This window comes from Oryctolagus cuniculus, chromosome 7 (assembly GCF_051225735.1).
Source record: "Oryctolagus cuniculus isolate XC-2025 breed Fujian yellow rabbit chromosome 7, ASM5122573v1, whole genome shotgun sequence".
Taxonomy (NCBI): domain Eukaryota; kingdom Metazoa; phylum Chordata; class Mammalia; order Lagomorpha; family Leporidae; genus Oryctolagus; species Oryctolagus cuniculus.
The window spans coordinates 11,604,152-11,630,715 of record NC_142873.1 but is presented as its reverse complement, the minus strand read 5'-3'; the positions used below and the strand labels follow the sequence as shown (position 1 = coordinate 11,630,715).

The 26,564-nt window shown below is 50.7% G+C and overlaps 1 protein-coding gene across 3 annotated transcripts in view; it reads right to left on the bottom strand.

Annotated features, from left to right (window-relative positions):
* Positions 1–26,564, bottom strand: part of PTPRN2 (protein tyrosine phosphatase receptor type N2) — a 1,109,078-nt gene that overhangs the window by 648,092 nt on the left and 434,422 nt on the right. For all 3 annotated transcript variants that reach the window (XM_089336860.1, XM_051857048.3, XM_089336861.1), the window contains one exon: positions 20,066–20,423. In XM_089336860.1, the coding sequence (XP_089192986.1) occupies positions 20,066–20,423 (358 nt within the window). The remainder of the gene's footprint in view (positions 1–20,065; positions 20,424–26,564) is intronic.

The following is a 26,564-nucleotide window of genomic DNA, read 5'->3' as shown; positions in this document are numbered from 1 at the left end:
GAAACACAGGTTTACGACACAGAGGATGGAGGGTAACTGGAGTCACGCTGGCGTAAGTTTTTCTCCAGTTTATGTGAAGTGCAATGGCGATGAGGCTAAGGACACTCTCAACAAAGGCACCAAGGTATTTCAGTGGAGACAGTTAAGTCTATTTTTAAAAAGATGGAAAAAGCACTCGGGCAAAACACTTTTATCCCCACTCAATTAAATAACAAACCTTCTACATCCATAATGAGTAATATAAATTACTCCAAGTAAAAGCATACAAATAGCCAAGGCACACATGAAAAAATATTCGGTCTCACTAGTAACCCTTGAAAGGCTACTTAACACCACGTTAAATGCATTTAGTGCCCACTGGAATGACCGAGATCACACTGTGGAAAGGAGACGGAGCCACAGGAACTCACGTACACTATTGGGGATGTGAATTTCTACAACCCTTGGGAAAACCACCCAGCCATCACTGCACAGACGTCTTTCTCGTGATCTTGAAGTTGTACTTGGAGGTGTTTACCCCAGAGAAATGAAGACTCACAAGATTCACACGTGAACATGAACAGCCTCGTGCATCCAACAGCTAAGGAAACAGACTCTCAGAGTCCCAAGGCCCACCGACAGGAGGATGGACAGATAATCTGTGGTCTACCCACGCCAGAAATGCAAAGGAACGCGCCACGGACACAGGCGAAGATGTGGACAAAAGGAATCAGTCGCCAAGGAATTCCCTAAGTCTAGGAACATTGGAAGAGCGCTTGCCTGTGGCTGTTGGCATCAGGGGGAGAGCAAACGTTCCACATGGTGTTAGCATGCTGGCTGCCAGTGCGTGCGCGTGCACACACACACACACACACACACACACCGCGTACACTGAAGACCTGCACATCGCACTCCATATAAATTTACCTCAACCATGGCAACAAAAGAGCGTGCTCTAAATAAGCTCCCTGGAGTCTCATTTCCTATCTTTGAAAGAACATCTGACTCTCCTAAGAGTGTCATGTTGAAATTTCCAGCTCCGACATTCACAGGTGTAAGTAAGGGTCTAACCACCGCACCTCTGCCTCCCCGAAGAACGCTGGTGCGGAGACGCACAGCTGGCCAACGAATTCCCTGCAGTACCTCTGCCTTCCTCACTCCGTCCGTCCTCTCAGCTAGATGGGGTGGGAGGTGTTTCCTGCTTCTTACAAGTGAAGACGTTTGGGCTTTTGACCTTTTTCGGGGTTTTGTTCTTCGGGAGCTACCCTAGAGTTGCATTTGTCATGCCTGATCTTCCTCACCAGCAGGTGGAAGAAAGCTCTGGGCACTGTCACAGGGAAATGACTCTATACATAATGGAGAACATGCAGAAAGTATATGAGGATCCCTGGAGACTTGCAAAGTCCCAGACACCCAGGCAAGCCCACAGGAACCAGGAGGATGCCGGCTGCAATTAGCCAGACTCTTCCAAAAACAGCGTGGCTGAATGCATGGGCAAATGCAGGTGGCATCTGTGCCCCCTGGGCGTGACTGGGAAGATGAGGCTTGTGGCTACTATCCTTCTGGGTGGGGAGGGCTTGTGTCTAGGTCAGCGCCACAGCAGCAGGACGTTGTAGACGTTGTATCTGGCCAGCACAAGCCTCACCCCCCCCAAACAGAGCCAGCCCGGTTATGTAGATCTTCGGGACTTTTCAAAGATGATCTCTTACAGCCAGCGCAATGGCTCAATAGGCTAATGCTTCACCTAGCGGTGCCGGCACACCGGGTTCTAGTCCCGGTCGGGGCGCCGGATTCTGTTCCGGTTGCCCCTCTTCCAGGCCAGTTCTCTGCTGTGGCCAGGGAGTGCAGTGGAGGATGGCCCAAGTGCTTGGGCCCTGCACCCCATGGGAGACCAGGAGAAGCACCTGGCTCCTGCCTTCGGATCAGTGCGGTGTGCCGGCTGCAGCGTGCTGGCTGCGGCGGCCATTGGAGGGTGAACCAATGGCAAAGGAAGACCTTTCTCTCTGTCTCTCTCTCTCTCTCACTGTCCACTCTGCCTGTAAAAAAAAAAAAAAAAAAAAAAAAAAAAAAAAAAGGATGATCTCTTACAGCCTACTTTAAGCTTTAAGTTCTTGGAGTGAAGAAGCAAGGGGTCACTTTTACCTTTTAATTGTAGCTCATTTTTCAAGGAATATCTTGCTACACTGTCATATAAAAATATTTAAACCGTGTTTTGCTTTGGTTTCTGACCACTCTGTGCCATGCGCCCCAAGTCTTGCAAGGGAAGGGTCTCTGGGTGACCAGGACGCCTGCTGGTTATGAAAACCTAAGCGTCCCCATTATAGGTATATCTTTTGTTTTCAAAGATTTACTTATTTATTTGAAAGTCAGAGAGAGAGAGAGAGACAAAGAGAGAAGGAGAAAAAAGAGTCTTCCATCTGCTGGTTCACTCCCCAAATGGCCACAATGGCTGGTGCTGGGCCTATCTGAAGCCAGGAGCCAGGAGCTTCTTCCTGGTTTCCCAGATGGGTGCAGGGGCCCAAGCACTTGGGCCATCTTCCGCTGCTTTCCCAGGCCATTAGCAGGGAGCTGGATTGGAAGTGGAGCAGCTGGGACTCGAACCAGCACCCATATGGGATGCCAGCATCTCAGGCGACGGTTTATCCATTTCACCTTGATACCGGCCCCTACAGGTATATCTTAAACACAACAGTACACAGAGCTCAACGTGAGATGGGACAGATGGCATCCTTCACAGTAAGTTTGTCGGTTTAATTGTGGAGACCTGGGGCCGTTAGTCCCCTTGACACTCTCGGACACGGCTGATGGGAAAGTCTCTGAAATACTCCCCCCGGATGGTGATGTCTTCACCAGCCACACCCTGGTTTCTGCATCAGCCACAGGTTTCTGAACGTTGTGCCATCGAGGGTCTTGCTGACCCTGTACCAGGGAGAGCCAACTCCCAGACAGCAAACTCTTACCACATTCAGGGCCACTGTCCACCCACCCTGGTCACCCTCAGCGCCCACAGCCTGGGGAAATTATTCAAACTGGCCAATCCCAGCCTGCTCACCCTGCCTCACCCACTTCTCCCCAGAAACCACACTTACCTCGCTGGCTCACCACCCCACCCCACCCCCTGTCTGGTGCTACCCTGAGCGCCCCCAACCCCACCTCCTGGAACTGTGATTGACATTCAGCAGTGGTGGTCCCCCGACCAATTGCCCTCACAGGATGGGTTTTACACCTGCTTCCTGTAGAAGGAAGTGCAGTTCTCTTTGTCTTCTCCCCTAGATGGGAGTCCTGGACTGGGCGACAGCCCCCACCCTACAGCCCCAGAACCCCCCATCAGCGCCCCCCACGGCGGCCCCTGCCCAGTGTTCATCGGCTGAACACTTGCTTTCAAACACAGCTGCAAGGCGTGGACTTGGAAAAATATCCCTCACTTTCTTATAAGCGAGAACATGCTTGCAATGTTTCCCATCCGGCTCCCCTTTCTATAAGTCACAAAAGGCTGAGCGCTTGAACAATCCCACGCAAACAGTGTCAGTATTCCTGCTTCTCCAGGCTGATACGAGGTACATGTTGTCTTGTAGAGAGGATAGAAGACGTGCTTTGGAATTAAAGGCAGGCGTGTGTCACGGGCATTGTTGCTGTTTTGAGCAACGTGCCGCTCACTGCAGCCTTCCAATCAGAAGGAACCATCTCAGACCCGCACCTGCGCCACCAAGCAACAGGCCAAGTCTAACCTTTTCATTTTTCTCACAAGACAATCTCCTCCCTACCAAACCCCCTTTTCTTTTCTGGTGCTTTCTATCTCACCAAGTCTTATCTCACTTGCCCACGCCCACAGGTCCAACACCGACAACAAAGGACTCACTCCATCTCAAAGAAAATGGAAATGGGGTTGGGGGGTGGGGATAAGGAGGCAGGAACGCATCAAGGGAAAAGCAATAGCCACCAGCTTCAGTCTGCAAGTTCTATAAGGGACTTCTGGCCCATCAGGCAAACCCAGCCAGCGCCAAGGTTCTGTCCCCCTGGAGCGTCCACCGGCCTGGAAGAGAGCACAGTGATTGACCCCCAAAGGTGACCAGCAGGGCTGCTAAAAGAAACCTGGAGAGAAGAGTCACGTCAGTGCCCCAAATCACCACCCTTCCATGCGTAGGAGTGAGGGCTGCAGCCTTGGCCAGCCTGCCAGGAACAGGGCTGTGATACCGCCATGGGAGTCAGGGCCCTACATCCAAATTTCCTCTGCGAGAAGGAACCACAGGTGGGAAATGAATGAAAGCTCTCAAGGGACAGGCACTTCCCAGAGAGCCCTGAGAACCCGCACGGCAGGCGAGTGTCTCGGCTACTCCCTGTTCCCAGGTGAGCTGGGACAGATCAGAGGCCACCTCTCGGGCACGGGCAGGTGCTGCCCACATGTCCACGAATCGCAATAGGGAGCTTCCCAGGTGTCCCCAGGAGCAAGCCATCTTCAAGTCAGAAGATCCCTTTGTCCCGACCACATAAAGGAAAGAGGATCCCCCAGCCACAAGAGCTCAGAGCAGCCACCCGAGACTGCAGCCAGCACCTTCCAGAGTCACCAGGAGCAGGCTGGCTCACCATCCAACATCAGCTGAGGTCCCGCCGGGCACACAACTCAACAGGGAGTCACAAAGCCCAGAGACTCCTCTCAAACACAGTGAGGCCATCCGGGGTCCCCGAAAAGCTACCCTGGGGTGCCAGAGGGCAAGGCTAGAAGGAGGCAGTTTCATAACATATTCTTCTTGCAAGACCCTGTGTCTCTAAGGGGCCTGAAAAAGGTGTCTGTCATATTTTGATGAACGGTCAAAGAATGAAAATCCCTTGGCTTCTGAAGAGGGTTGAATGAATTCTCACATTTAGAACTTCCAGTGGCCACGAGTCCTGTTTCACCATGCAGACCAACACATACTTCCAAGAAACAAATGTTTTTGCACTCCCCAACGTTTGCATGGGGTGTGTGCTGGGATTATGCCATTCGAAGGGGCTACAGCACTGTGAAGACAGAGAGTCAGCAGAAAAGTGTCCAAAGAAAGACGACACTGGGGAATATATCCCCACAGGCAACTCACTCTACATCACCCAGATGATATGGAGTGTGTTGACTCTCTAAAGGACGCAACCTGTGCTTGTTGGGCCATTGCAAGGAAAAGGCGTACAGTGTCTGTGTGTGCAATGGTGAGTGGATGTCACTATGATCTAAAAAGCACACACAACACAAATCAAGAGGTGTGTTGAGACACCCTGCTCTTTACAAAATGGTGCTGACTTGTTCTACCAAACCAACATAAAGGCCAAGAACTTACTCCCACTATTCTTGGAGAGAAAAAGTCCACATCACTCACGTTTTCCAAGTCCACTGCAGAATACCAAGAGCGCAGCAAGCCTTACTTTGCATCATGGTGAGAATGGGAAGTCGTCCCAATATAAACTGTGTCATGATGAATGCCACACTCAACCACACAAAGGCCGTGACTGTGTGTGGGGGCACAAGGAATGGAGAGAGAGGCTGGGGACCTGCAGTTTTCAGATTTGGCAGGCATCCAGCCTCGAGAAACTGAGTATGTCCTGTGGTTGGCTACAAAGGAAAGAAACAGAAAACCTGAGCGACAGAGGATGGTGCAAAGCCAGAAGAAACGCCAGACGTGTGGAGGGGCTGTGTGTGGATGGCAGCATAGACACCAGATGTCAGCCGGAGTCCCACTGTGGTGGGGAGCCCCACTTTACTTCCTCAGGCCCAAATATTCCAGAATCTGTATTTGACCTTCCTTTGCTATAGTTCTAGTTAAGACGTTGGCTCTCAAGTACATATTTAAAACTCCTATCTGTCAAATTTTCCATCCTTGTGATACTATGCCCTCGGGATTGTTGAACTGGATTGACAAGGAGAGTTGACTGTTTTCCAGTGAGGAGTGCACTGCTACTTAAAAGGAAGACGACAATGGCGTATCCCAAATATGATTCCACAAAGCCATGAGCTGATGGAACTACAAGCAAGGACGGTGGAGTCCAAATTAGGTTATGAGGCCAAGTGTGGCCCCGCTACTCATACTGAGTGATGTTGGGTAAGTTCCTGAATCTAATTATGACTCAGTTTCCTTATCTGTAAAGCGAGGACATAAAACACACACGAGAAACCCATGTCTGGCATATTCCAAGTGCTTAATAAATTGCAACCATTATCATGGTGAGAATTTTATCATGATGAGGAATCAGATTAGGCCTCCTTGTCTTTCACTCCTCCTTCCAATCCATTCCAAAGACAAACACTGGGATCTCTATGGAGAGCTCTGGCCATAGGTCATTAAAATCCTCAGATAGGAAACAAAGAACACACAACCAGAGAGGCCCTTGGAACGCTTAGTTTTACAGACTGGTACCTCCCAACCTGTTCAACATTCAGTGGAAGACCAAGCACCACATGCAGGCATTTGGCCTAGTGGTTAAGACACCTGTGACCCGTAAATCACATTGCCTAGGTTCATGTCCTGGTCTGGCTCCTGATTCCAGCTCACTGCCACAGACTGTGGGAGGCAGCAGGTGATGGTGCAAGTCCTTGGGTCCCTGCCATCCACGTGGAAGACCTAGACTAAGTTCCTGTCTTCTGGCTTCAGTCTGACCGAGGTGTGACCACTGCAGGCATCTGGGGAGTAAACCAGCAGATGGGAACTCAGACTGCCAGTCTCTATCTAGAGACAGACTAGCAATGAAATAAACATCAAATAAAATAGGATTATGTACCATGATTCTGCCCAAGTACAAACCTACATTGAAAAGAATGTGAACTTCAGCCATTAAAGTCAGACCCCCGGCTGCACCTCTTCACCCATCACCCACCCCTCATCCACCCAGACTCCCATTCATTTGCTCATCCATCCATCATCCATCCACCTGCCAACACAGCCATCTATCCACCAACCCATCAATCATCCATCCTCCTGTCATCCTTCTATCTAAATAGCCTTCCATCCACTGTCCATTTCAGCAACTTGTACTGAGCATCATTGTGTTCAACAGTTAGAATAGAAATTATTGCCGGCGCCGCGGCTCACTAGGCTAATCCTCCACCTTGTGGCACCGGCACACTGGGTTCTAGTCCCGGTCGGGGTGCCAGATTCTGTCCTGGTTGCCCCTCTTCCAGGCCAGCTCTCTGCTGTGGCCAGGGAGTGCAGTGGAGGATGGCCCAGGTGCTTGGGCCCTGCACTCCATGGGAGACCAGGATAAGTACCTGGCTCCTGCCATCGGACCAGTGTGGTGCGCCGGCCGCAGCGGCCATTGGATGGTGAACCAACGGCAAAGGAAGACCTTTCTCTCTCACTGTCCACTCTGTCTGTCAAAAAAAAAAAAAAAAGAATAGAAATTATCACAAGAAATTTGAGAAATTAAAGGTATAATGTTCGGGGGGAGGTCTAAAATATTGTTAGCACACAACAAAATGTTTTAGAACGCAGAGAGACTTGACTAGTAGATGGTACAAACTTAATATGTGGGACATCCACCTTTAAAACCCAAGAGAAGACTGAATACCAGTACATCTCAAGTCATTTCTCTTTCCCCCCAAAATAGACAAGTATTTAGCTTGACAGGATCCCCAAAGTGTCACTTATAAAAGTATTTGTAAGGCAAGTGTACTTCCCGAGTTTCAACTACACAACCTCCAAACTTTCACAATATAATCTATTTATAAACCTCTGTCTCAGCTTTATTCACGGAAATTAACAATTAAATTGACATACACTTACATGTGATGAATCCTTTTCTCTACAAACCCTTTAATTATAAAAACTATAACATTTTACTAAAATATTTGAATAATTCTTATTTTTTAATCTCTAACAAATGCAACCCAATTAGTTTACTGATTTTGTAAACTAAATCTAAATTATGTCTTCCCTACTTTTTGCAAACTATTACTGTATAATTTGAAATATAGGCTACCTAGAGCAGAAAGTGGCAAGAATCTATTTTAAGGAGAAAATTAATAAAACATGAAAAATAAGATAGAAAAAAAAAGAAAATGCCCTACTGTATATTGAGCCTCATTATAAACCCACCAAATCTGAGTGGCCTGCACTGTGGCTACAGTGGCACAAAACGTGAGGAAATACAATTATCTAAGCTTCAGAACCACTGCAGACAGACACTGCTGGTTCTCGTCTGAGCGCTGAGGCTTATCCAGGAACAACACCGACCCCTGTGGACAGCTGCTGCCTTGTCAGGCCTGTGTGTGTGCGTGTGCGCATGTGTGTGTGTGTGTGCGTGTGAGTGTGACCCCTCAGACACCTGCTGCCTTGTCAGGCCTGTGTGTGTGTGCGTGTGTGTGTTTGTGTGCGTGTGACCCCTGCAGACACCTGCTGCCTTGAGCAGACCATGTGTGTGTGTGTGTGTGCATGTGTGTATGTGTGTGACCCCTCAGATACCTGCTGCCTTGTCAGGCCTGTGTGTGTGTGCGTGTGTGTGCATGTGTGTGCTTGCGTGTGTGCACATGACACTGCAGCCTTGAGCAGGCCGTGTGTGTGTGCATGCGTGTGTGTACACACGTGTGTGTTTGCGTGTGTGTGTGAGACCTCTTAGACACCTGCTGCCTTGTCAGGCCTGTGTGTGTGTGCGTGTGTGTGCATGTGTGTGCTTGCGTGTGTGCACATGACACTGCAGCCTTGAGCAGGCCGTGTGTGTGTGCATGCGTGTGTGTACACGTGTGTGTTTGCGTGTGTGGGTGAGACCTCTTAGACATCTGCTGCCTTGTCAGGCCAGCCTGTGTGTGTGTGTGTGTGTGTGAGTGTTAACACTTTTGGTGGACACTGGCTTAGCCAGAAGTTCAGCTGGCAAGAATATTCTGTCCCTGAGCCCCTTGGCTGACCCGGTCTCTGTCAGACCACCCTCAGCCTGCAGAGTTGAGGTGTCCATCCTGAGGGCGTCCCGAAGGTGGGTACCCTGCCCCTCAGCTGACCTGGCACAAACGGAAGCTGGCCAGTGGATGTCTCATGTCCCCTCGCAATGACAACTGCATTTCTAGGTTGAGCCAAGGAGTCACGCGATTTGCCAAAAATCCCTGAGCCCAGAATCCAATGGACTTTTAAATAATGTCAAGGTTGACTGTCTATCTTAAAACTTCTCTGCCTTTGAAGATCTCGAGTTTATCCCCAGCCTCCCTCTAATTCCACACTGTGAACATAACATAATGGGGATTATTGTGGCTGGAGCTGGAACACAAAGAGGAGAATATGAATTTTCATGGTGATTATTCAGACACTGGCTGTCAGCAAACTGACCCGAGACAAAACCACAAAGCAGGCTCAATTTTCCTTTGCACATCTCATCCTGCTCCCAGCAATGTGAGTGTCTCTTAACTCCCTCCTGCCACCTTCTGGGTGGGAGGCCAGGGTCTGCCCGCCCTCCTGCATAGACAAACACTTCTTTCCCCACCAACCCCCTGGCCCCCACACAGCCCTCAGGTGAACGGCCCTTCCAGCAGCCCCTTGCTTGGGGGCTGACCCATTCCCAGCCCCCTTTGGGTATCTGATGAGGGAGCTTAGGCCATGAAATCGTCCCCCACTCCACCTTCTTCTCCCCTGCACCCCTCCCCTCCTCTCCCCTTCCTTTCCCTTCTCCTTCTGCAAACATTGATCGCTGTTTCTTTGCACCAGTTCCCTTGCAAGGTGCAGAGGTTAAGTCAGTGAACAAACTCTCTGCTTCCTTAGAACTTCTGTCTAATATGAGAGGTCTTCACAAAGTTCACGAAAATGTGCATTATGAAAAACAACCCATGGATTTCAGCAATCTTGGTGACTAAGTAAACTTGCGTTTTCATTCTATTTCCCGTGTACTGTTTGAAGTATTGCCATTTTGGAATAGATGAAAATCAACTAAGAACATAAACACAGACTGTGCAATGGAGACAGATGCACTAGAAAAACTACTCCAGGGTCGGCCGGCGCTGCGGCTCACTAGGCTAATCCTCCACCTTGCGGCACCAGCTCACCAGGTTCTAGTCCCGGTTGGGGTGCTGGATTCTGTCCCATTGCCCCTCTTCCAGTCCAGCTCTCTGCTGTGGCCCGGGAGTGCACTGGAGGATGGCCCAAGTGCTTGGGCCCTGCACCCCATGGGAGACCAGGAGAAGCACCTGGCTCCTGCCTTCGGATCAGCGCGATGCACCGGCCGCAGAGTGCCGGCTGTGGCGGCCATTGGAGGGTGAACCAATGGCAAAAGGAAGACCTTTCTCTCTGTCTCTCTCTCTCACTGTCTAACTCTGCCTGTCAAAAAAAAAAAAAAAAAAAAACTACTCCAGGGTGTGGAAGAGAAGACAGGGGAGGAGGGTGGGAGGGTGCTGCTTTATAGAGGATTCTTAGGGAAGACCTCACTGAGAAGGTGGAGGTGAGGCATGAGCCCGGAGGGTCCTGGGGAAATGCTCTTTAGGCAGAAGTAACAGTAAGTGCAAAGGCACTGAGGCAGAAACCCCCCAGAGTATGTTGGGTTGCAGGACAGAAAGTGGGCAAGAGTGATTTGAATTCAGCAAGCGAGGGGAAGAGCTAATGGGTTATAAAGCAGCAGACGTGTCAGGGTGGGTGGTCCTGCAGATCTCACAGGGTCTCACACACAATGATAAGGACAGTGGTGTTTACTGAGTGAGATGAGAAGCCCTGGTGTGTTTTTTGAACATTGTGAATAATCTGATTTGAATTATATTTTTGAAGAGTTATTATTTATTTGAAAGGAAGAATGAGGGGCTGGCGCTGTGGCATAGCAGGTAAGGCTGCCGCCTATAGTGCTGGCATCCCATATGGGCGCTGGTTCACATCCCGGCTGCTCCACTTCCGATCCAGCTCTCTGCTCTGGCCTGGGAAAGCAGTAGAAGATGGCCCAAGTCTTTGGGCCCCTGCGCCCACGTGGGAGACCCAGAAGAAGCTCCTGATCCTGGCTTTGGATTGGCACAGCTCCAGCTGTTGCAGCCAATTGGGGAGTGAACCAGCGGATGGAGGCCCCCTCCCTCCGCCTCTCCTCTCTCTCTGTAACTCTGGCCTTCCAATAAATAGATAAATCTTTAAGAAAAAAAAAGGCAGAGTGAAAGACAAAGGGATGGACACACACACACACACACACACAGAGCTCTTCCATCTGCTGGTTCAGTCCCCAAATGTCACAATAGCCAAGTCCAGACCAGGCGGAAGTTAGGAGCCATGATCTCCATCTGTGTCTCCCACAAGGGTTGCCAGGGGCCAAGTAATGGGACCATTCTCCCCTGCCTTCCCAGGTGCGTTAATAGGAGACGCTGGAGATGCAAGCCACAGCTTAACCTGCGGCACCACAGTGCAGCCTGATCCCCAATGTTAAAAGGACCACTCTGTAGCACTGAGGCAAAGTCAGAGGCGGGGAGGCCCCAGGACAGTCTCATCTGATCCGGCAGGGGATGGCAGGAGAGCGCGTGAAGCAGCTCCAAGGAGAAAGTGGGGCACCTGGGTGCTTTGCAGACAGCCCCGGCGGGGTCAGCTAATACAATGGGCCTGAGCAGGTGCTAAGGGAGCTGTGGAAGCACCTATTCCAGTATGGGGAGCCCGGGGAGGGCTCAGAGCACCCACCTGGTAACAAGAGTGGTGCCAGTGCCGATGGGGACTATGTAAGGCACTCCTGCTGCTCAGAGGCTGTGGGAGCCAGGCCAGAAATCCTCGAGGAGCCCCAGCAGTGTTCCAGAGAGGGCAACGTCACACCAGGGGGCAGGGTGGGGTGCAAGCCAACCTGGTTCAAACCTCGGCCCTGCCATGTGCCTGCGCTGAGACCCCCTGGGGCACCCTGCCCAGCCTTCTCCAGCCTCAGTCTCTGCACCTGCAGAATGGACCCAACAGCTCCCACCGGATGGGTTGCTGTGAAAATGAAATGAACTAGGTTCTTTTTGCCCACTTGTCCGATACTCTTGTATGCACCACTGTGTTCCCTCGCCTAACAGTCTGTGCTACTCCATAGCTCAGAAAAACCCTCTCACAGTGCCTACCACCTCTTTTCCTTCAGTTCTTTGGGTTCTAGTCTCATTAGACAGAGGGCGGAGCAGAATTATACAGCACCACACAATAAAACCTTGCATTCTTTCGAGATAAAGATTGGAGAACAGAAGACACTTCCAGGCTTTCACGGTGACTATTGTTAAGCGATGTCCACCTTCCAAACGCAATAATAAAGTATAATTCCTAAAACCAACTCCTCTCAACTGCAAAAGAAACTTTTCAGGTTATCATTAGTAACAAAAAAGAGCTTTAAAGGAACCTGGGATCTGGGCTGGTAGATTCCAAGTCACTAGCTTATTGTTGGAACAATGCATTCTAGAAATCCCCTCCCATATAACCTGTTTAAGCCCCACACACACGCATTTTATGACCACACTGAGTTACCTCAAAGGCACTCGCTGTCAGTCATCTGAAGATGAACAGAAATGACGCAATACTTCAAGTCTAGCTGGCCCTGGTGGATTGAAGAACTGTGCCACTGAGCACAATCAAATACCATGAGCATCAAAGGCAGCGCTCTTTTGTTCCATCAACTGCACCATATAATTCAGAGATCTGGCCAGCTTATAATGACATTTTAAGTAGCTTTCAATGCGCCAAGTGGGCCCCAGCAGGGCAATTACACGAAATGTCAGGACATCAAATACGTGAGGTCTGGAGTAAGGGATCACCTCGCGACGACTCCATATGCACAAGTGTCATGGGCCTGACCTACTAAAATTATATGGCTTAATAGGGTCTCCCAGACAAAATGGCATAAGCTGTAGAGAACGAGCAATCACCCACAGATAACCTCAACACAAAATCACTTTAACAAAGACGACGGGAAGCGTGCCTGACGGGTTTTGCTCCTACGTGCCTTCGTCCGCATGTATAAGTTCCTATGAAGGTACACGAGGTTTAGCCACAACCGTAACCATCATCATCATCAGTATCATCACCATCAGCCATCACCATGAGGAACCACTGTGTTTCTTTTCTGTAGAGGGTGCGCAGCCCATTACACTGTGGGAGTCCAACACTTGAGTATTTGGAAAGGATTTAAATAAATTCAGCACAAGCTTATTATTTTATTCTGTCTTCTCTAGGGGTTCTGCCCAGAAGATATGGGTATAAGATGTCAACATCCCGTCTATGTGCACTGAAAACACCCTAAATAACATGAGTACATTCTCCTTCCAATTTGAGGGGCCAAGGATACCGCAGCTAAGTGGCATATCTCTCTCACTGGCTAATGGAAACTGACCGAACCGCGGTAGGGATGAAGTGTCAGGCCAGGCCATTTCACACTCCCAGGACTGACTTCTCCCTGTTGACTTCTCTATGATGTGCAACAGTAGCATAAAGAAGAAAAAGTGTCCAATTAGTTTGGCATTAACTATGTAACTTTCGTTGATGGTGCAGATTGGCAGTCAACTTGCTTCTCACAGAACGAATCATTTAGCCTCCCACTAACAGGAGCTTACTGGCTCAGATCAACAACTGACAGACGCCAAGGGCAGGCATGCTAGACACGGGCTAGGTTGCAAATGCCAGTCTAGAGATGGTTACCAGGGGCCGTGATTGGCACCTGTCACCTTAGCTCAATAAGCTAAGTCAGCATTCACAGGAGAGTGAATACTGAGTGAGGAGAGCTGTCCAGCAACATTCCAGAAAGGCCAAGTCTAGAGGGCGGGTGATAACACACGATTTATGATCAGACCCAAACCAACAGCCCTGGATCTTTAAAACCCCAATTCCATCCGTGGGGGCCTCGGACATGCTCCATGACCCTGAGACCACTTCCTGTGCTTCCCGGGGACCACCCTGAGCCTCAGAAGGGAAGCATCAGCATATATAGTCAGCGGTCTCTACCAAGCTGATTTTCAGGTTGCAAAAGTGACAAGAGCATGACGTCCCATGTGGAGGGCCCTGACCTCGTGGGGACAGCACTCTCTTTCCATGTTGCTCCAGAAAGCCAGGTAGAAAGTGAAGGGAGGCCGATGCCACGGCTCAATAGGCTAATCCTCCGCCTGTGGCGCCGGCACCTCGGGTTCTAGTCCTGGTTGGGGCGCTGGATTCTGTCCCGGTTGCTCCTCTTCCAGTCCAGATCTCTGCTGTGACCCGGGAAGGCAGTGGAGGATGGCCCAAGTGCTTGGGCCCTGCACCCATATGGGAGACCAGGAGGAAGCACCTGGCTCCTGGCTTCGGATCGGCGCAGCACACCAGCTGTAGCGGCCATGTTGGGGGTAAGCCAACAGAAGGAAGACCTTTCTCTCTGTCTCTCTCTCTCACTGTCTAACTCTGCCTGTCAAAAAAAAAAAAAAAAAAGTGAGAGTGACGGGAACAGTTTCAATAAGTGCCCAAATGACTCTCAAAGAGGCAAACTTCAGCTCAATACTCAGAATAAAGAACATTCGAGCAAACACAGCTGGCTGACGGAGGGGTGGACTTCACAGAGAAGCACTGGGCTCACAGGTGCTCAGGCAGAGCCCGAGAGCTCATCAAAGTCAAAGATGTGAACGGAGTTCACGACCAAGTCTGAAAACAGTGACTGTGCTGGAGTGGAGGCGATGGCTCCAGGCAGAAGGCGGGGCGCGGTGGCACGCCCAGGCCTTCCCTCCGGTCATACAAGCTGCAGCCATCGGGCCTAGTTAACTCACCGGGTGCATTCTGAGCAGGCGACGTGTGACCAGAGAAGCCACACTCCTGTGTGTGAGTCACAGAGACTCCAGTCCCCTCTCCTCCACTGCAGGAATGCGGCTGCTGCCAACCTGTGATGGGACAGTGATGGGCTGATAAAGGCGCCAGGCATTGCACACTCAGTGTGGGAGGAGCTCTTTGATAACGGAGCCACCTTCGCTCTGCTGTCTTAGAAGGTGCTCCGAATCTCCGGCGAGGGGCATGGATCCAGGAGAAAGGGCTTATCAGCAGTTTCCTTGTGGAGCCGGGACCCGGAGGCAGCCTCTTTGCTCCAGTGAATAGGGAGCCAATTTGGTCTTGTTATTCTTCAAAGCCAAAAGGCATGATTGGCTTTAGAGCACTGAGCAACATTGCCCTTCACTCAAATATGAATGGATTTTGTCAAAAATGAAACAGGTAGCAGGTGCTTCCCTTCAAGTGAAAAGGACCCCAAAATTGTGGGCACATTTTCTCCAGCATGATAAAAGCATTTGAAAGTAGCTTTTCTATATTGTAATCTTCCATTGTCACCAGGAAAAGCCAAAGTCTGGGTTCAGTGCCCTGCTGAGATTGGGGGTGCAGAGGATATGCTGCAATGTGTGTGAGTTTTCAGGCTGGGACTCCCAGGGGCAGCAGGTGAATGGGGGGCTACAAGGTTGTGGAAAGTTCAAGTGCGAAGAGGACAGAAAACATGTTTTCCCTGGATGGGGAAGAGCATCAGACACTCTATATGACTGCTTGGGACGTAGCCAGTGCTTTCTGAGGGACGGAATTGATGAGTGGGCATGCCCAGCCTTTCTTAATGACACAGCCACGCATGCTATAGCAGACGCTACTCTTCCAGCGCCCACATCAGTGTGATGAAACCCATCTTAGCACAGGTGGAGGACTGGGGGTGGGCGACCACACAAGTGACAAAACACCTGAACACAAGACAACAACAGGGCATGTGGCAAGATCTGAAAGATCTAGGACAAAAGTTAGTAGGCTGGCCATACGACGCAACATTCCTATTTCTTGATATTTACTCCAATGAGCTGGAAATTGATGTCCGCACAAAAACCTGCACCTGGATGTGAAGGGAAGCTTTGTTTGTGATTGCCACCACTTGGAAGCAACCCAGATGCTCTGCAGTAGATGAATGAGTGAAGAAACTGCAATACCCAGACAGCAGACTACTGCTCAGCACCCAACGGAAGTGAGAGATGGAGCCATAGGAAGACAAAGAGGAACCTGGAATGCACATTGCTATGTGCAAAAACGCTGACCTAGAAAAAGACTCTGTTCAACATTCCGTGGGAAAAGACAAAGCTGCAGAGATCACACCAAGATCTTGGGTGGGTGGGAAACAAGGATTACCAGGTGGCACACAGAGGGTTCATGGGAACGTGAAAATGATCTGGATGGCACCATGGTGGACGATACCTGTCAGCACACTTTCATCCAAGTCCACAGAATGTACAACAGCAAGAAGGACCCCTAACGCACACTGTGGAGAAAGAGGTGTCAGGTCAGTGTGTTTACCAGAGCAAATGCACCCCTGGGGTAGGGTGTTGTTAATGAGGGGCAGGAGGGAGGGACCGGAAGAACGTGAGACATGTCTGTGCCTTCCTCTCAGTTTTTCTGTGAACTTAAAACGACTCTAAAAGACAAAATCTATTAAAATCAAAGAATGGGTTTAGACTATATCAAAAATTGGGGACTACTGAGCCTAAGGAAAATTACAGTCAAGGTAAGATTGATGCGTAAAGCTGTGACCCGTACATCACACAGACTGCAAAAGTTGACAAGCTGCATAGAGTTTACCAGATGGACAGAGACATAGAGATGGCTTTGATGTTTTACTCCATTTCTCTTTTTTGTTTGTTTAAAGATTTATTTATTTATTTGAAAGAGTTACACAAAGAGAGACAGACAGACAAAGAGAGAGAAAGAGAGGTCTTCCATCCGCTGGTTCACTCCCCAATTGGTCACAACGGCCGTAGTTGGGCCAATCCAAAGCCAGGAGCCAGGAGCTTCTTCTGGGTCTCCCACATGGGTGCAGGGGCCCAAGGACTTGGGCCATCTTCCACTGCTTTCCCAGGCCACAGCAGAGAGCCGGATTGGAAGTGGAGCAGCCGAGACTTGAACCAGCGCCCACACGGGATGCTGGTACTGCAGGTGGCAGCTTTACCCACTACGCCACAGCAACAGCCCCAGTTTTACTCTAGGAAGAGGAGGTGGAGGTGGAGGAGGAGGTGGAGGAGGAGGTGGAGGAAGAGGAGGAGGAGGAGGTGGAGGTGGAGGAGGAGGAGGAGGTAGAGGAGGTGGAGGAGGAGGAGGAGGAGGAGGAGCTCTGGCCATTGCAGACAATTGGGGAGTGAACCAGAGGATGGAAGACCTCTCTCTCTCTCTCCACCTCTCCTCTCTCTGTGTAACTCTGACTTTCATATAAAAAAAAAAAAAATAGGGCAGCCTTCGGGGGTGGGGGGTGCTCATCTTGTACAAGGATCAGGAAAGGTTTCCAAGCAGTTTGGGAACATTAAGCTGGGGTGTGCCGGGGGGCCTGAATGACCCACGGCTGCCAGCTAACACCAGACCAGCTGGACAAGACCAGCCTCCTGTGAACACACAGATCCTCCTGCTAAAAGCTTGCTCTGCTCTGAACACAAATGCTCATTACTCTGGGTCCCATTTCTACTTCAATGGAAACACAGAGAAGAACACGTTACACATCTTCGGGCTGCAACAGGCAAATTCGGAATGGGAAAACTGCCCAAGACGAATGACCGGGCCGGTGCTGTGGTACAGCGGGTTAACGCCCTGGCCTGAAGCGCCAGCATCCCACATGGGCGCCGGTTCTAGTCTCGGCTGCTCCTCTTCTGATCCAGCTCTCTGCTGTGGCCTGGGATAGCAGTGGAGGATGGCCCAAGTCCTTGGGCCCATGTGCCCACGCGGGAGACCCAGAGTAAACACCTGGCTCCTGGCTCCTGGCTTCAGATCGGTGCAGCTCTAGCCATTGCAGCCATCTGGGGAGTGAACCAGTGGATGGAAGACCTCTCTCTCTGTCTCTACCTCTCTCTGTAACTCTTTCAAATAAATAAAATAAATCTTTTATAAAAAAAAAAAAGACGAATGACCTAGATTCTGATAAAAGAAATTCTAGGAAAGAAAAAAGAGGGAGAAGAAGGCTCCATCGATTAAAAGGGGCTGAACAAATCTACCCACCCACTCAGTGGGCCCAGTGGGCATCCTGCCTCAAAAGAACCAGCTGTGGAGAAACAAGGCAGCTGGTAAACTTGAGCACTGAAAAGGTATTTGGCAATATTCAGGCATTATGATGAATCTTTATGAATGGGAAAACTATCGTGGCTAGGTTTATCCGAGAGTCCTTATCTCCCAGCAGTACAATACTGAAATATCGACAGATGAAATCATTTGACGCCTGAGTTTGCTTTAAAATCACCCAGGGAAGGAGCAGAAGGTGTGAGCAGGTACAAATACACTGCAAAGAAATCCCAGGGGTTACCACCTGCGGGAGCCAGGAGATGCACACATGGGGGCTCCTGGTAGCACTGCTTGGCAGCTCCCAGCCAGTGCAGCTGGGAAGACGGGATGCAAGAAAAAGATAACCAGTGCTACAAGCATCAAGGGGAGAAACGCCAAGGACATTAGGTAAATGTAAGGATCACTGGGCGGTGGAGAGTGGATTTTTCAAGGGCCAGAGTCCCCAGCATCTGCAGCTTGGAAGGCGAGCAGAATGGGGAGGTAGCAAGGCAACGGGCAGGCAAGCAGTGTAGACAGTGTACACAGCCACAGCAAGGCAGAGCCTGGTCTACCTGGGGACATACCCAGGTCTCCAGTCCCTCCAGCAGGGGGAGCCGTATGTACCACTTCCTGTTTCCAATGACCAGGACAAAGGTCATCAGTAAATGGACTGTTTAAGTTGTGGGAGGTAGGACAGGAGACAGAGAAGGGAGAATGAGACAAGGACAACACCTCGCGGCTTCCATGAAGGAGCGCAAATACAGGGGACAGGGTGGCCGGCCCCCTAGAGAGGGCACCACGGGGCAGAGGGTGAGCCTGCTCTGAGCTGGGCACGACCAGAACGCACGGTGATCGTGTGAGAGCCAAGACAGCAGCAAAGGCAACCCCACGGAGTCCATGACGCGTACGGGTGCAGAAGCCGCGGAGTCAGAGCGGTGCCCGGTTTAAAGTAGAAGAGGAACAGCCTCCAAGAGGAAGACACTCCAGGAAAAAAACAACTTCCTGTACACAAACATCAGCCTCCTTAATGGTGAATTTATGCGCAAACAATTCCTGGCCACGTTCACGGCGGTCTGCTTCCTTACACACCGTTTTCTTTCAAGACAGAACCGAGAGGCAAATATCAGTAATGGAAACACATCTTTCCCTCTAATTTTAATTTTCCGTTCACTCCATTTAAAAATTGCCGTAATGGCCATATGGACAAAGAGAGAGTGAGAATGAGCGAGCTGCCCGGCTGAAAGCCAGCAGCCAGCAGAAAAGACGATTTTCAAAGCAACCTCAATTAAGCTTACACTTACAGAAAATAGAGAGTGCAATGTTAATGTGATTCTCAGGCAGCATTTAAGGGAAAAAAAAATCTGCTATCTGCTTAACTTTGGCATCTGTGCCTCTCAAAGGAGAAGTCATCTTTTATCAGAAATCCACTTTAGGGTGGTTCTGGGGAAACACTCTTAGAAAATAAATAGCTCGAAGCTTTCTATGCATTGTGGAGGAGCTTCCTCCCCGGGATGATCAAAATAAATTAGGTTCTAATAGAATCAAAATATATTAGGTTATAATGCACCTGCAAATATTGAGGACCACACAGTGTTGACACAGCAGTCAGTCCAAGGTCTGCACTATACACTCGATGTGCTATATACAAACGGTATAATCCTCAGAGGAGATCCCACTGAGGACAAGGCAAATAACCGCCGACATATGAGTGACCATGTGTTCAGCCTCTTCGAGCTGGGAGACAAGGGACACATGGAGGCATTCCTATTCGGTTTCCAAAAAACAATGTACACGACACATACAACCTAGGGGCCATGTTCTCCATCCAATTTTTTCATTTCCATCAATAAAACCATGCACTTGTGATGTGCAGGGAAGGATGGGAGAGAAGTGAGAACTCAATACGGACAGCGGCACCCCAGGACAGAAGCACCCAGCTCTCCCTCCAGTAGCAGGTGTCCCCCTGGGCAGGAAAATGGCCTGCTCTTCCCCCAACACTGATGGGGCGTGGGGACCTGGGAGTCCCTTTGCCACTCTGTCCTGCCTCTGCCACGCTGTCCTGGAGGGAGGCATTGATGGGAAGATCTCACAGCATGGGAAAGATGCAGTAAACCCAGCATCAGCAAGGGCCGGCCGGGGAAACAAAGGTGAACAAACGAGACCCCAAGGGGCTCACTCACCATCATCCATGCTGGGGTCTTTTGGGTCTCCTGGAGGTGAGGACCACTGCTGGGGGACTGCTGGTGCCGAGAAGGGCCTCGGTGCTCTTGAGGGATCACGCAGGAGATACTGCAGCCCCGGGTCGCCCTCCCTGGAGGCCGCAGGGGGTCTCTGAGCAGTGTAGGCGCTGAGAGCCGCCATCAGGTGCTGTCTGTCCACACCGCTGTCCACCTTGGGAGTGAGCTCATCCGGCTGGAGTCGGCTGAAGGTGCGCAGTGGGAGGTCCTCAGGGTACTTGGCCCGGGGCACGGGAGGATAGGTCAGTGCAGATGTGTGGGCCACGTAGGTCAGGATGCTCTCAGGAAATGGGCCATCACCCTGAAGGGGCAGAGGAACAAAACAGCAACAGCTCAGGCTCCAAAGTCGGCCACACACAGTCGCACCTGGACAGCAGGCATCTGTGAAATGCAAACCCAAAACAGGAATCTCCGCTTTCCTACCAACGCCATACCAACTTTGCTATTCCAGCGTTATTATTGCATTGGTTTTCTGATAACAGCTTTCTTGTAACTCAGACGCCATGAAATTCACCCAACTCAGTGGTTTTTAGCATATCCAGAGTCATGCAAACACCACCACTATCTAATTCCAGAACAATTTCATCACCCTGAAAAGAGAACTTGGCACCCTTCTCATTCCTTTTTTTTTTTTTTTTTTTTTTGATAGGCAGAGTTGGTGAGAGAGAAAGAGACAGAGAGAAAGGTCTTCCTTTTTCCGTTGGTTCACCCCCCACCCAAGTGGCTGCTATGGCCGGTGCATTGGAGGACAGCGCACTGTGCCGATCCGAAGCCAGGAGCCAGGTGCTTCCTCCTGGTCTCCCTGCAGGTGCAGGGCCCAAGCACCTGGGCCATCCTCCACTGCCTTCCCAGGCCACAGCAGAGAGCTGGACTGGAAGAGCAGCAACCAACCGGGACAGAATCCAGCGCCCAGACCGGGACTAGAACCCGGGGTACTGGCGCCGCAGGTGGAGGATTAGCCTAGTGAGCTGTGGTGCCGGGCCCGTCTCATTCCTTACTGACTTCATTATCTGGAAGCCACTAACCTACCTTTTGTCTCTATGGATTTTCTTACTTTGGACACCTTATGTAATTGGGATCATACAATCCGTGGTCTTCTGTGTCTGGCTTATTTCACATAGCAGGTTCTCCAAGGACACCCTTGTGGTAGCAGGGATCAGAATTTCCTATCTATAGGTCAAATAATATTATTCCACGGTACATACAGCCCACACTTTGTGTATTCTTGATCAGTTTATACCCATTTTCGTGGTTTCCACGCCATGACCATTCGTGTATTAAATTGTTGACGGACATGTCTTCAATTCTCTTCGGTACATATCAGGCTATAAAATTGCTGGGACATAGGAGTCTGTATTTAACCTACCGACAGCCTGTTTTCCAGGATAGCTACACCATTTTCAAATCCCACCAGTAAAGTATGAGCAGCCCATTTTCTCCACCTCCTTGTCAACACTTGTTACTATCTGTCTTTTACTGCAGCCATTCTAGTGGTTGGGATGTGGTATCTCCTTGTAGTTTTGGTTTGTATTTCCCTGATGGCTGATGCTGTTGGGTATATTTTCTTGTGCTTTTTGGCCATTTATTTATCTTCTTGGGAAAGATCCATTTGTCTCCTCTGCCTGCATAGTGTTTACTGTAACTCCAAAAGGCAGCTTTCCCCATAATTCAATCTCTCCTTCAGTAGAGTCTCCAACAACTTTGTCTGCAGGTCTCTAATTTGGTCCCACTCCTTTACTAATGATGTGAAACAGTTTTATAGCCTACTTTTTTAAAAATAATTTATTTGAGAGGCAGAATTACAGACAGAGAGAGGGAGAGACAGAGAGAGAGGTCTTCCATCCGCTGCTATACACCCCGAACAACCACAACAGCCAGAGCTGGGCCAATCCAAAGCCAGGAGCCAGGAATTTCTACCAGGTCTTCCACGTGGGTGCAGGGGCCCAAGGACTAGGGCCATCTTTTCCTGCTTTCCCAGGCCACAGCAGAGAGCTGGATTGGAAATGCAACAGCCGGCACTCGCCCTCATGGGCTGCCCATGCAGGAGGAGAATGCTTAACCTACCCCACAGCGCCAGCCCCTAGCCTACTTTTTCAAAATACCAATATTCAATGCAAGGGGATTTGCCAGGTTCCTTCACCAAATAATGACCTCTGACATCATTTACTGGCCGACGCCATGGTGGACATTGCATTGAGCCCCCGCCTACGGTGTCTCCCCACTGCTTTGGTGAATTTCCCCTTGGTGACGATGACCCCTTCATACTTTGTTTCTGCCACTGGAGACAGCAGGGCCCAGCGGCTGTCCCTCTCCCCAGGACAGCTATAAAAAAATGCGAGAAATCTCAAAGGTCTACCTCTTGCCATGGTGCCGCCAAAAAGTCAGGGACGTGCACAACTTGGGGGCTTTCACAGTGGCTACGGCTGTCCTGGAACACACCCAGAGCTCCTGTGAAGGTGAGGCATGGCTCCACAGGCCACTCGTGTTTAAATCTCATATTTTCTCCCTGTACCTCTTCAGGGTACATAATGCATGCTGAGTCAACAGGGATGCTCCCCCCAACAGCTAGTTAATGTGTTCGGTCAAACTGAATTCAAGGCGAGTGGTTCTGACTCCCAGGTCTGATGACTTTCAAAAATACCTGGGTTCAGCCACTCCGCGGCTCAATAGGTTAATCCTCCACCTTGCAGCGCCGGCACCCCAGGTTCTAGCCCCAGTCGGGGCGCTGGATTCTGTCCTGGTTGCCCCTCTTCCAGGCCAGCTCTCTGCTGTGGCCCAGGAGTGCAGTGGAGGATGGCCCAAGTGCTTGGGCCCTGCACCCACATGGGAGACCAGGAGAAGCACCTGGCTCCTGGCTTCAGATCAGCACGCTGCGCCGGCCACAGCGCGCCAGCCGCAGCAGCCATTGGAGGGTGAACCAACGGCAAAGGAAGACTTCTCTGTCTCTCTCTCTCTCTCACTGTCCACTCTGTCAAAAAAAAAAAAAAAAAAAAAAACAACAACAACAACACCTGGGTTCAGGCTTTGGAGACAGATTCCCATGTGGCCAAGCTGGAAGTGCAGAAGCGGGTTGAAACGGGCTTGGGCTTTGGCGTTTGTGTATGAACAGGAAAATCACTTGACCTTTTGAGACTCAATTCTGTTTTCTGTCAAAGAAGGCGATTAGATATGATCTCTACATTTTTTATTATTATGTGCACAATGATGTGACTTAACCTACCATCCAAATTGTCCAAATTTGTCCAAGAACTAGCTGAAATGAACTGCTTGTCATTTAGCAAAGAGAAAGCAAGATGAGAGAAAGAGACGAGAGAGAGAGAGAGAGAGAGAGAGAATGGCACCACAGCAAAGAGCCCCTCCAGCCATTTCCCACAAATTGGGAGCAAATGTCAATCTTCAACTCGGCCTGCACTCCCCTTCAGAAAGGCGCTCGCTGAACACCTGGCCAGGTCACCAGGCTGGGGGCTGGGAACTCACATTCAAATACCTCATTAATGTGCCTGGAGCATCCCTCCTCTCTTTGCCAGGAATGCGGCCCAACCTGGAGCTTTCTCTCAAAGGGCCTTTAATTAGCGTCGAGTAGAGCCGCCCCGGGTAGAGCCCATAGCAGGCTTCACACGATGCATTACAAGATCGCAGCAGAGTGCGGGCTGGGCAGCAGACTGGGACAGATAAACTCTTCCTGATTTGTTTATGCTGTGAATCAAATGCAGGTGAAGAGGGAGAGAGCAGCCCAAATCGGGGCTGCAGGAGAAATAGACAACACCTGCTTCTCACGCCACATCAGGTCCTCTCTAAACCACGCCAGTACCATGGTGTCCTGGTGAAGGCGAACATGGCCACCCTCTCCAGGTGCCATCTGAACTCATGGTGTTTCTACAGAAGACAGGGTGGGACCCAGGCACCCTACACGCTGAAGAAAACTGGTAGGAAAGAAGGCACGCGTGGGAGACCAGGCCAATCCCATCAGCACAGTTCTGTGTAACTGTGCAACTTGAGACCACTTAGCTTACCTCTTTAAACCTCAAGTCTACAACCCTGCAAAATGAAAAAACCATTTCCTTTTCATTAAAAAGCAGCTGTGGGCCGATGCCGCAGCTCACTAGGCTAATCCTCTGCCTTGCGGTGCCGGCACACCGGGTTCTAGTCCCGGTCGGGGAGCCGGATTCTGTCCCGGTTGCCCCTCTTCCAGGCCAGCTCTCTGCTGTGGCCCGGGAGTGCAGTGGAGGATGGCCCAAGTGCTTGGGCCCTGCACCCGCATGGGAGACCAGGATAAGTATCTGGCTCCTGCCATCGGATCAGCGCAGTACGCCGGCCGCGGCGGCCATTGGAGGGTGAATCAATGGACCAATGGCAAAAGGAAGATCTTTCTCTCTGTCTCTCTCTTTCTCACTGTCCGCTCTGCCTGTCAAAAAAAAAAAAAAAAAAAAAAAGCAGCTGTGAGGGCTAGGGAGTGCAGAGCTAAGAGCGCCGAGCACAGATCTCAGAGGAGGTATTTGATAAATGGTAGTCACTGTCAATACCACCACCAGCAGCAGCAGCAGTGTCTCCACCATTGGCACCACCGTGATCTGCATCCACTCCACAGTCAGAAATATCACCACCACCTCATCACTGCCTTCGCGGCAGCACTGCCGCCACCATCGGCATCACCACCAGCAGCATCATGGCCATCGCCAGCAGCAGCCTCACCAGCACCGTGCACGCCCCAGTCAGCGCTGCCCTCACAAGTACCAGCTAACTCCGCAAACATCAGCATCACCAGGAGCATCATGCTAAGACCGCTGCGTGTGCCAAGCTCTGGATACAATGTGTCGGGGAGAAGAACTCAGCCCTGTCCTCAGAGAGCTTGCAGACTGACACGCTTGTAACAGTAACTGTGAGGGAAAAGGTGACTCTCATTTGGGGCAAGTCAGAGCAGCTTTCTGGAGGCAGCTCACTGTTGCACGTGGCCGCACGTGGCGTCACATCCCCACCTGCCCAGCAGTGAGAGGGGCAGAGGACTAGCCCCCCCGTGCTCCCCGTGCTCCCCATGCTCCCAGCCTTCAAGACAGGGATCCAGAGCCAAACATCAGGGCTCCTTCCTCTGAGAAACAGGCCTGGCCTGGACACCCTCGCAGCCCAATCCCAGATTGCACAATTATGACAGGGAGACCTGGAGGTCCCGGGAGTCGCACGTGCCAGGGGCACGGAGTGGAGGAGATTTCCTTTGCGCATGAGTTGCGCATGATCATCAGCTATTCTCTTGTGCCAAGCATCCAAAACAAATGAGGAAACTCAAACCAGGACATCTCTGACCACATAACACGCATTTCCTCCCGTCTGCCGCACAGCCTGAAGGCAGCCTTGACAGGTATGTTGATCAAGACCTGCTTGCCTGCTGGCCTGACAAAGCACACCGTCGCGGGGCTGTCCACCGGCTTCCTAATGAGACAATGCCAGGATGCGACTGGAGGCAGCAAGATTTGGGAGCTCAGGGCGGGGCGTGGTGGGGGGGGTGTCTCTGGCACTGGCCGTGTCCAGCTCATTAATGGAGACTGGGTTACTTGACTTTCCCACTTTGGGCTTGCACCATAAGGTGGTTCTGGCGACTTGCTTTTACTGCCTCTCTCTTCTCTCTGCACCCATCTACCTTTTGCGCTCTCTCTGTGTCTCTGTCTTTACCGTCTCACCACGGCGGCAGCGGCCCTGTGTCCCAGGGTTCAGCTCTCTGTGCCCCTCCCTCCCCAGTGCAGGGGAAGATCAAAAGGTCATTCTTACTGACAATGCTGTCACAAGGACAGAAGAGTGTCGTGCCCTGAGGGAGGCAGAGGTGTCTGTGTATCTCTGCAGAGTAGACACACCTTTCAGTTAGAAAAAAAAAAAAAGAAGTCCCTGAGCAGTTTTTACCGAGTTCACAAAACCTATGGGGTGGGAGAGGTGTTCCGTTCTAAACTAGCACACGGACACATTGTCCAGAAAGTTGACAGTACTGTGAAATGTAGATGTTACAGATCTCCACGAAGGATGCAAATCTTGGCAGTTTGGGATTATTCTGAAGAAACAACGATGACCTAGAGCCAGTATCACCATTTCTCCCCTCCCCCACTCTACACTGCCTCTTACCCTCTGTCATTTCTGCCTGGTCATGCCCTCTTCCCGGCCTGCATTGTGGCTGTTCCAGCCTCCTCAGCCTCTAGCCCTAGCCCTGGCAAGGAGAAAGTACACAGAATGGGTTAAGGCCAAGAATTCCAACCTGGTGGTCCATGTGCCCTGGCATCGGTCGGTTTCTCTTCACGACAGTGGGATACCTGTACAGGCTAAGTTCATACAAAAAAAGAGGTTTATCTCGGCTCACGGTTCTGGAGATTCAAGGTGCACATAGTATGGCTCAGGCTCTAGCACCCATGAGGAGTCCACGGTACCATGTGCAGAGGAAGGGATGACACGGAGAGTTAGGAAG